Raw genomic sequence first — 11,770 nt, 5'->3', positions numbered from 1 at the left:
CAAACCAGCTGAGAGCTTAATGAGGATTCACAGTGTGAGAACAGGCCTTCATAATTTAAGACTCTGGGAGATTGAGGGATGTGCCCAGATTTATGCCTCTCTAGCATACAGTACAAACAGCCTGAGGACAGGCCTCTTTTGGGGTGGTGTCCCTGTTACCCTGAGTTGCACAGTGCATTCCCAGTCCAGGACTGTGCTGCACACACACAGTAGGTTGCTGTGGTTTGTATTGCTGGTCACATAAGCCAGGCTGGCATGTGGAGGGAGCAGCAGTGGTGGTCATAATTTACAAAACAATGCTGTCCAGAGCCGGGATGCCTGCTTGATGTAGACCAGATCTGGTCTACATCTGCTTAGTAAACAAATTCAACTCTCTCATACTTCTGCTTACACCTTATTTTACCACACTTTTCCCTTCTCACACAAACATAAAAACATCACAGTGCAGTCAGAGAACATTTTTGAAACAATCAATTCATGGATAAAACTGAAAAAAACTAGTACAGTCCTTTAGCAAACCCCAGAATAATGCTTTAATGTCTGTAACTCATAATGAGAGTTTCTTTGACCTGTGTTTCTAAAAAAGCAATCGACTCATTGTAGACACATTAAATCAAATTATCTCCCATGAGTCTTGTCTGCATAGCCTGTGTGTTTGGCAGCCTAGAGACTTTGACAGTACATTTTCTGTTTCAATATGAGGATCCAGGTATACATCATCTCCTTGTAAGTGCAAGAGTTCACCCATCAACAGTGAGGTATCGCAGCACACGTTTAACATTCCTGGACTCGGAGACTGGTTCAGGTGTCTCTGTGATGCAGGGCGGATTATTAGGTTGCCTAGCACGGTGCACCTGGGGTTGGGATGTCAAAGTTGAAGCTCAAATTAGATATTACACGATAATACTGACATTTTCATTCTTATTGATGTATAAACATTGAGTCTAGGATACAGTAGTAGGCTTTGAGTCTCAGTTGGGTTTGAAAAATGCGTCTGGAAAAGTAAATAGTGACTCATATAACTTTATAGGTCAGAGTTGTTTAGTTATCAACAGTATGGGCGCTGTTCCCGGGCACTTACAGTTGAGAAGAAAAGCGGACTCGCCTGGTCTGTTGATAAAAGTGAGAATAAATGTGAACCTGCAGACGTTATCTATGTTAGCACTGGGTGTTACAGCTTTGATAAAGACCTGACTTTCAGTATCTGGTAGTTACAGGGTGACTTCAAAGCAGCCACTGCAATCTTGTGATAATTGTTTTCATAATTACCTCAACTTAGTGGAATACAGCCAATTTACAGTAATTTGTGATATTGATTACAAACAGGTAATTATTTTTGTATAAATTAATCATGTAGTCTATAAAATATAAAGATGATAAATGCCCACCACAGGTTACTAGACTTATTTTTTTCAGTCCAAAATGTGGAATTTTCAATGATATGAAATATCAGAATAATTTTAATAATCAGCTGGTGTTCGCTAATGCTTAAGAATCTTTCTCAATTTTAAACAATTTTTTTTCCACTTCAATGGACTTTATTGGCATGGAAATGTCAAGAACACGTGTCAAAAGTGTCACAATGAAATTTCCCTCAGTACTTGGACACCTTTAAACTAAAAATTGCTATAACAGTACAAAATAACAATAATATGAACATTAACACAACATTAAGATTGATGCAGAATGCCATTTAATTAAAAAAAATCAGCTAGTAGGAAAGTAATGAGTTAATTATTGGCCAAATGATAAGTAATTGGGTATAACATTTACCAAAATTAGCCAGTTAGCCCACAGCTAGTAAGCTTATAAGCGTATTAGCTGATTATTAGCCACATGGCTCATAAGATGGCTAATAATCAGCTGATCAAAGGTTACCAGACGCCTGAGTGACACTGTAAGATTTGTTTCCCCCTTAGTTTGAGAATTTTATTATATTATATTAATTATACAAAGTAGAATAACAGATATTTTTCAAATCAGCAAGAAAGGAAGTAATCTTATCTATAGTCACCTTATTAGAAACTGAGTGTAACATTCTCCAAAATGAGCCAGTTGGATAATAAGCTTATCATGTGATTTACCAGTTAATTAGCTGCTGTGTTTAAAAGGTTTTTGGTTATTGTGAGCGGAACATGTGCGCTGCCTTTTGTAGACCTCTCACTCTTGACCTTGTCTTAGCTAATATTGACATGAAGGCTACTGGCACACAGACGCAGCCTGCTCCTGAGTGCCACATATCTTATCACCATCATCTTAAAGTCTGCAAAGGCCTGACTTCTTTGGTTTGTGTCTCCGGTGCTCAGCTGTCACTGTGATAATTTGCTTTGAATGACAAAAGAGAGGCAGCAGTGAGTTAGGAGCCCATCTTGTCCATTTTACGGTTTGGGAGGAGGTCTATTCAAATAGGGGGTCTCTTAAGTTGTCCCAGGTGGCCTACTGCTGTGCCGCATTAATGTGGAGAAAGCCCTAGGTAGCGTCTAACCGTAGATCAAGCAACTAATGGCTCTCAAGGCCTCACAATGGTGACAGGATTTACAATTGGCTGGCTGCTTTGTCTTTGAGGGGACAGTAGCCCATGAGTCCTGTGGCTCCATCTCTTACATTTTATTGTTGTCATGTTGTTAGTTGTCCTTTTCCCTCCCTGACTAATGAGGCAGAGCAACCAGGTCAAGTCTTATGTGGACCTGGAGGAGGACCATTGTTGTGGCCCATTAATAATGCAAAGAAAGGCCGGTGTGTCTATTTGTTTGGAGGACAGAAGAAGACACCTCCTTTTCTTTGTCCTTCCCCCATAACAGACTTCTTGAGGTCTTCAGTGTTGGTTAATGACCAAACCAGACTAAGACATGAATCCTGGCTCATTAGTGGCCACACTGATGTTTTATATTCACACTGTAGAGAATCGATGTGCACAGATGCTTCATCATGACATGAAGGCATCTTTGAATGACCTTTGGTTAACGTTTGAACATTCAGACATTGAAGCCTATTAGTGATGAGTATTAGTCTGTGTCATTCTTAATAGTAGTGCCATATGTTAGTGTAAAGAAAGCGATAGATGCAAGACAACAGGGAAAGAGAGGAAAGACATTGGAGATGGCCAGTTGGTTTCTTGTTGGCAACAGATGCCTCTCATCTTCTCAAAGATTAATTTGACAGGTAAGCGTGCTAAATTATTTCCCAGGAGTTTCAAAGGTGGCCCTTTAGAATTTATTAACCTCTTATCTTGTGTTTACCTCATTCAATACATAATTCACAGTGGAACTTCCTTTAACCTCCTGATCCAAGACCAGCTGGTTTTTCTTTGGATACGCCCTGCCAGCCGAGATGGAGCTATTCTTCTGTGGGCTCTTTTGGAGCAAACAAACACTTCCTGGATTTTTTGGTGTTTAGCTTCTTTCTGGGGCACCACTTTCACATCAGAAAAACAAGCAGGGCTGTGTATTTTCACTGTCAATTGTGTGTATGTGAGGTTATAATCGATAACAAAACTTAAACATGACCTGCTATATGTTCTCACGGGGTCAAACGCAAGTAACCCAAACAATGCTGTTGATTAAAAGGAAAATTGAAGTTCACAGTCCCTTCCTGTGACAGGTCTCTGTCAGTGCTGTTTGAGCATCTTGATGTAGCATGACATAAAACATCTGGTTCCTCTTTAACTGCATGGGGGCGCCTGGTTAAGCTTCCCCTGCAGGCTGAGCCATCGACATCACAGAGAGGACAGGAGGGGAGGAAAGAAGAGGAGAGACACTAGACAGTGGGGCTTTATAAAAGAGTAGAAATTCAAGGTGTAAGAGAGGGGTCAGCCACTTAAATTGGTGGTGATGTTGGTTGTTCTCGTACCGTACCATACCGTCTTCTTCCGCTTTATCCAGGGTCGGGTCGCGGGGGCAGCAGCCTAAGTAGAGAAGCCTAGACTTCCCTGATGTTGGTTGTTGACTTCTCTAATCCAACCAACTGGTCATGTTATACAGTTGTGTTCAGTGTTATGTACAATAACCAGAGACTGACCATGAGCACTTCCTGTAATAAGGCTCACATAGGTTTTTGAATGGGTTATGCAATGAATTCATACAGAGGGAATTTCCACACAGTCCTCGGATCAAAAATAACTAATCGGGTTTATTTTTGAAATGGTATCCAGCTTTTTTGGCTTGTGACACTTCATAGCTGAGCAATGGCTTCTCATGACCTCTAGTCACAGGCAGCATTATGTCCAAAAAGTGATGTTCCCTCTTCTTATAGTTTGTTGTGGTTGTTCCATATATACTTCAACAAAAATATATGGTGTGAGCAGTATGAATAAGGCACGTTGTTTAATGTTGTGTTGTCCAAGCCTACGTAAAAGCCTTTGGAGATTACACTCAGATAGAGTGAGTTTACAGGAAATGGAGCAGGAGAGCGGTAGAGTGATAGAGGGAGGGCAGATACAGAGGGTGTATGCGGGAAGCGAATGATGGAGCAGTCAGGGAAATGAGAGGGTAAGGAGGCCCTGTGGCATATACAGGAGACGTAGAAAGATGAAAAGTGGGAAAGGAAGGCAGGAGAGTGCTGGGGTTAGGTAGCGTTAGGATGGAGGAGGGGATGTGTGTGTGTTCAGTGAAGAGATGAGAGAGCATGGGAAGGGTTTGGAGGTTAATGACGACCTACAGTGAGAGATGAACAAGGCCACGTAACAAGAGAGCACTTCTTCAGTGATCGCACGATTATCACAAGCTTTGAGATCACAAGAGAAGGTGCTGGGTAGTAATTTGGCTCATTATGGTCAGTGGACCTAATGGCCGGTATTGTTCTAGTGCAAATCACTCTGTGTATGTGTGTGTGTGTGTGTGTGTAACCTTTTGATCATGCACATTTGTCTTACAGCTTTTCTCTTTGTCAGTGTATGCTTATAAGAATTTTAAACACACAAATATAAGCTGTTGTCTACATTTAACATTTAGTTTCTTATCAAGACATTGTGACCCTAAAGAAAATTGTCAACTAGGAGTTTGGCTCACATATTATCATGTGATGTCCACGATAGTACCTGGAGCAAGAGATAACCTCTCAAAGTGGGTGATTTCCTTCGAGCTCCTAATGTCAGTTTCGCTGAATGCACACTTAAGAGTAGAATGAAGGAAATATATTAAAAACAGGACACAGAAGGATATAACGTACTGGTATGTTGTTGTAGATATCAAGGTTAAAACTGTTGGGTCAGTGGGATTAAGAGTTGCTGTATCCATAGAGGTTGTCCGGTGTATTTCACATACGATTTTGCGTACTTTTACCCCTTCCCCCTTCATTGAAAGCCAACATCAGGATTAATGACTTTGTTTAGGCTCCTATGGCGATAATCCCTTTTAACGCTTCAATAGCATTAGCCTACCACTTTTCCATTTTAAACTCAGATGGGGAACAGATTGTTCCGGAAGAGAGGTGTCTAATAAATACCCCAAACCTAGCTATGCACTATAACCCCTATTACCACTTCCTCCTCATTTTCTACCCATTTTTCTTGTTTTATGCCCAGCACAAGCTCTTTCTTCTCCTTCCACACCTGTTGTGAGACATTTTTCTCGGAACTCTATCTAAACAACGGCTGCCTTTCCCGAGCTCCGGCAGCACAGCATCTGGAAAAACTAACCAGTAGGCTGTAGCCCCCCTTTTCTCAGTGGATTTATAGCAGTATGCCATTTGACAGACCTCCTGTGAGGGATGTGAAGACTGAGCAAGGTACATGTAGAAGGTTACGTGAAATGTTAGGTCACCTTCTAAAATGTACATTTTAGAGAAATGAATAGTCCTACAGAACCCAACAGAAGAATTATTTGATTAATTTAAATCCATAGATGACAATCTTAACTATTAGTCTTCTTCATGAACTAAAGAAACTGCACTGGGGTGAGGAGAAATTATCTAATACACTTTGGAAATTAGTAAATGAGTTATTAATAAAAAAAATGCACCAAACTGACACCAACTTCATTTTTGATCATTTCAAGTTGCTTTGCTTTTCGTTTCAGTATCAGTGGGCTGAACTGCATACAGTCATGTTGACCCTGATTTAAATGTGGCTCGTGACCTGTGTTGCATGTCATCCTGTCACTCCGCTGATTACTAGCTTACAAATATAAAACACCTAATTTATAAGAAGGAAGACTTGAGGTTAAGTGTTTGCTTCTGTTTGCCACTATCAGTGGTGTCATGCAGTTCGTCCTAGGTGATGAGGAATAGATCCTTTTTCCTGCCGAAGGAGGTTGTCCATTGTTTTAGCCCATGTGAAGGAAAGGCTAAAATAGCATTTGATAATACTTGAAGCAGACCAGAGGGAACAATAAGCACAAGAATATAACTCCCTCCTGCTGTGTAGCACGGCACAAGGAGAATTTATCTCTCCAGATGGACTTTTAAAGTACATTTTGAAGGGAGGTGAATGGCAAACAGACACCACCTGTGCCTTTGGGTATTTATAACAGCTCCAAGTTTTAAAAATGTGTTCTCTGTCTGCTCAGTTTGCACATGGCAGACAGCACTGCTTCTTTCTGTGGACATAAAGAATAGGTCTTGATAATCTGCAGCCCAACTGTGCATATGACTCTTTTCATTTGCATTGCCTCCTGCTGACACACACATGCCCATAGGCTTGGGCACAAAAGTAGAGCAGATACATTAATATACCCATGGCCACATGCACATATACACATACATGCACGCATACATAGACACATGATAACTGTGTAGGGATGTTTTGAAGCTATATATTACTCCCAGGGTTGAGCCAATCCTGTTATAGCGCGTGCCCCCCTACACCTCCCACCCCATATAGCATGAAAACTTATATGATATGAAGCCTCTCTTCACAGAGCACATCTTAAACAAGAAATGTGAGAGTCCATTTCACAGCATCATGTCCTATATTTGGTTTAAAGTGTCATTTAACTTTTGTTGTGGCTTGTTAATTTGAAGAGCAAGCTGTTTAACTGTGACTATGAAAGAGTTATTACTTCAGAGCATATTAGTTTACTCAAGCAGCATTTACAGTGTTTAAATTACAACAGCCATGCTCTAGTTTTCAGCAAAGCTTTAAAGACGTCAACTACACTGATTTGGTCCCCCGTGTAAGTTGTCTGGTTGTATCAATTTAATGGTTGAGACAAAAAGAAGAAAACATTGGTGCCAAGACAGATTACAATACACAGTCTTCATTTAACTAACGCTATCATTTTAAGCCTACAAACTAATCATCCAGACCTTTCCCTGATTCTAGGCTGTCATTCTCATACGGCAAATGTGACAATGATTCCTTTAACTGATAGTGATGATGAGTCTGTATATACAAAAAGGAAAAAAATCAACACTTCCTGTCCATAAAACTGATGGAGGCAGACACATCATCATTTGGTCTGCACATTTCTCTTTTGTCCTCCTCTTGACTGCTGCAATCCTGTCTGGACAACAGATATCACACATAAAACTAAAAGACTGTAGGGGACACACAAATCAGTAGCAAAAGAAAAGGAAATGCTTTCATAGGAACTAATGCATTGGTGTGCTTGTTAAGTACCTTATGTAAAATGTGTGCTTACATTTACAAAGTAGCTCAGAATACCCGCTGAGTGAGGAAAACCATTATGTATGTGATTTGAGACTATTCCAATAAAATTAACTCATTCAGCAGCAACATGTTTGCATAACCTGAAGCTGAACCTTTACTTGTTTACTCAGATTAGACTGTTGACTCAGATAGAAGTGTCATCTTAATGACTAAAAGTATGGTGCATAGTGTATTTAGTGCATATATACAAGGAAGGGGGTCACATTTTTATACATATCAGCTTTGCCTTGCTGCCGACTCCAGACATGAAACTCCCTCCAGCTTTAAATAAGCACAATCTGAGCTGAGCTTTAGGGACCACTGTCCTTCCTGCCATCTGGTCTCTGCTGTCCGCCCTGGAGAATAGCACTTCCAACTAAAACCTCTCTTTCTCTCTCTTTCCTAAGGGTCCACACAGGTGAGGTGAGGACAAGGACAAGATCTGCTTCTCCCCATCTGTCCATCAACGAACCAAGTGTCTCGGTGCCGGCCACCCTCAAGTCACCTCAACCACAACCGCCGCCAAACAATAAAAGTCTTGACCTAGCGTCCGTCAGACAGCCTCCACAAAGCAAATATTTGAGGGCATTATATCTAATTTCTCTGGGAAGTCGTCACCGAAAAGATCAACAGTGAAGGGTGTTGTTGGGAGACGGAAAGAGAGAAGAAAACGTGGGGGAGGAAAAAGTAGCCCTTTCAAAGTGCACCCTGCCATCTATTTCTGCTGCACTGTGGGCAGGGAGCGTCTCATTTGGGAGTGCTCTTGGCTGACAAAAAAAGGACTTCCCTGTGCTCTGCCTGCCTATCCAAATGCCTGTGTAAATACTGCATAGAGATATCAATTTGTCTGGGCTCTCACTCTGCCCAACAAAGAGACTGCAAGCTATCTATAGAGAACTTTACAACAAACTTGGATTCTGTGGTCTTCTGAATTACTACCTATCTATTACCCTTCGAAGAAGATTCAACTACTGTGAGAAGAGGAATGAGAGCTACTGCAGTTTTCTACACTTAAAAACTTTCTCAAACAGTCTCATTAGTTTTGAAATTTTCACAGGACCAACAGCAGCTCTGTGGGAGACACCAGAAGCTGTCAGTCAATTGGGGGCTGCAGTTTTAATGTCTTTCCCAGCTCAGTGAATCAACATGAAACCACTAACCCCAATTGGCTCCCCCTCTCCTCTGAGGCTCCTCAACAAGGGTCCAGACTACCTGCGCAGGCAGATAGATGGTGGAGGCCACGGCCGCTCAGTCAGTGCTGTGGAGAGACTTGAGGCGGACAAAGCCAAATATGTCAAGAGCCAGCAGGTAATCAACACCAAACAGGAGCCTGTACTTGTACCTTGTGCTACCCCACCACCACAGCCCCGGCGAGCTGTTGTCATTCCTGGTAGCTTGACGCCTCATCTCCCCCCACGGCGTTCATCCAACACCCCTTTTTCTACACTCTCTGGCTCCTTCACCTCAAGAGATGAAAATGAAAATGACGATTCCAGAAAGGAGAACCGACGGACTTCAGTTGATGTTGAAGCCCACAACAGGAGTAACGTTAACAATGTGATGCTTCCCAGCCCCAGGACACCCGCAATTAACATCATGGTGGCACCGCACAGCGCCCCTATACTCAGAAGGAGCACAGGCAAACGCATGCTGAGACCGGACTCGCTCATCATCTACAGACAGAAGAAAGAGTGCAAGAGTCCCACAGGTGCAGGGGTGGGAGAAAACAACAATGTGGAACTGAAGGGCTACAGTTTTGTCCGCCGCCTCTTCCAGGGTTCCATGAGGGAGAAAAGTGGTGGAGGTGAGGGCAGAATCCAGAAGATGGTGATTGGTGAAGAGAAAGCGCCATCACGGGATGGAGACTCCCGCATGTCATGGACCAATGACAAAGACACTACAGATGGTGGACCAGGGAGCAGGAGGTCTAGTAAAACTGACCAAGAACGCAGCCCAGGGTCTATCCCCAGTCCCAGGTTTAGCTATACACTTGAACGGACTAATAATGGATTTACAAAAGGTACCACTGATGGAGTTAACAATGGTATCACCAATGGCAACCACTCAAGTAACCACGATGATGAGAACGACCCATGGAAACGGGCATCACCACCACCAGCACCCAGAAGGAAGTTTGGGCAACTGTATCGCTCTAAGTCAGAACTGCGCCTGCGCTGCTCTGTAGCGATATCAGAGCAGGAGCATTTCTTTGACTTCTGTGGACTGGACATTGACATGATAGAGCGTCTGGGTCGAGAGAATTTCCTCTCTGGTGCCAGCTCCATAGACACACTGTCACTGGCACTCCGCAGTGTAGGCGGGGACGGCTGCGGTGGCTCGGAGCCCAGCGAGTTCTCCCGCCACTCAGGAGACGGGCTGTTTCAGGAGGAGCTGGCTGAGCAGCTTCCCACTGGAGTGTCAATCATTGAGAGAAACGCGCGTGTCATCAAGTGGCTTTACGGGTGTAGGAATGCTGCTCGCGAAGGACCCAAAGAGTCAACTGTTTAATACAGGGACAAGGAACCATGTTCCACAGAGTGCTGAGGGTCTGCAGGTGTTCTTTCTAACTAAACAAGAGTTCATCTGGTGTAGCGTTTGGTTTTGCAGACCCTTACCACATGTGCAGACATTAATTTGCCACTGAAATGCACCACAAACCAAAAGTGAAAGCATTCAGGTGAACTTTACTTTAAGCACAGACAGTATTTTTTAAGATGGCTGGCTGCCTTGCTGCAGCTCAAAACAAAAGGCTGAAATATGGCACAGGTCTGTTTCAAAGCTCAAAGCCGAGTTTCACAACACAGAACTGTAAGACTAGATTGTTTTGGCTGATAATGTCTGCACATTAGGGTAGCTCTCCTTGGCACATGGTTATGTTTGGTCCTGACTCCAAAGAGACTGTTTCTTGAAATTTGAGGACAAAGACTGCTATTAGTTATCTCCTGTCAAATTGATATATTGTATTTATAGATCCTATGGAAGTATTGTGTGGGTGTAGATAGACCTTACTGGAAAATGGAACCATTTCTTCATGCAAAATGTTTTGGTGTCTGTGAGTGTATGTGTGTGTGGAGTGGATATTACCATCCTCTCCATTTGTAGCTTCAGTTGTCGACAGAACCGGATTCTGATCTGTTCTGAAACCAGCTCCTCTGACCCCTCACAAGGCACATAACTGTAAAAGTGTATGTTTGTCATGACACAGCGGACAAAGTTGTCCTTGACACCAAACACTTTCCTCTAATGATTAATTTAAAATGGAAAACCACTAAGCTATTTTTTTTTTCTAAACTGGAAAACTGTTGTGCGAGTGTGAAGTGAACCATAAGTACCTCATTCGGAACTGTCCCAGTTTAGTTTGTGTGTTGCTTCTTTTTTTTTTTTTACTACTTAAACGCAGGCGTTGGAACAAACATGCGAGGCACCCCTGTGGGGTTGTTAATGCACTGAACTGGACAGAGAGAGAGGAAGTAAAAGATAGAGATATAGCTTTGACTCTTTAGAGAGATTCATCTCGTATAAACACTGAGCTGGATTCAAAGGAGCACCTGCATCATGGATGACAAAGAGCCATGCCTGGCCAGTAATTTTCATAGTTTTTCATCTAATTTACAATCCCTAATGAGGGCCTTTCACAGTATACACTGTCCAATAATCACTTGTGTAACACAGTCATTGATTACCACAGCTAATGCTTCATGCCTGTTCAGCGGTCACAGCTGTGCAAGCAATAGAGCTGCAAAATGATCTAAACAGGGAGACTGTTAGTGGTCAATCCTGTGAGAGAAGAACCAGATATTCAAGAACATAAATGCACATTGAGTTTAAATCTCACCAAAGAAGTAAAAAAAATTAAGAACATGTCATAAAATAATATATGCACCTCAAAAAGTAAAGGAGCTCAAGCTGTCAGACCCCTACTTGCATGTGATTTAGGATGTCACTTTAACCATCTGGCAGTTTACAGCAATTTAACCTCCCCAGCTGGCTCCATCAGCCTGTTTCCCATCGAAACAAGCAGGGGAGGCTGAAGCCGCCCTCCTTTTCTCTGATAACCACGGATCCTACCTCACTTCATCCATCCTTCAGTGATTCTCATTTTATCTCCATGAAAGGTCATTTCCATTGCTTGACCTGGAGGATGCCACTGAAATACAAACTCGGGGTCTGCAGAGGTATGCAGAG

At 42.5% G+C, this 11,770-nt stretch overlaps 1 protein-coding gene across 1 annotated transcript; it reads left to right on the top strand.

Moving 5' to 3' along the window:
* The first annotated feature begins 8,731 nt into the window (after nt 1-8,731).
* Nucleotides 8,732-10,093, top strand: fam110d (family with sequence similarity 110 member D). The gene has a single exon (XM_053327816.1). It carries the CDS (start codon nt 8,732-8,734, stop codon nt 10,091-10,093), a length of 1,362 nt encoding a protein of 453 aa, XP_053183791.1.
* Nucleotides 10,094-11,770: the final 1,677 nt, after the last annotated feature.

The sequence above is a fragment of the Scomber japonicus genome, chromosome 10 (genome assembly GCF_027409825.1).
Source record: "Scomber japonicus isolate fScoJap1 chromosome 10, fScoJap1.pri, whole genome shotgun sequence".
Classification (NCBI taxonomy): domain Eukaryota; kingdom Metazoa; phylum Chordata; class Actinopteri; order Scombriformes; family Scombridae; genus Scomber; species Scomber japonicus.
The sequence above is the reverse complement of the archived record's forward strand: the minus strand, read 5'-3'. Positions and strand labels throughout refer to the sequence as shown.

Coding starts and splice junctions, on each gene's coding strand:
- fam110d (XM_053327816.1), top strand. CDS start 8,732: ATGAAACCACTAACCCCAATTGGCTCCCCCTCTCCTCTGAGGCTCCTC.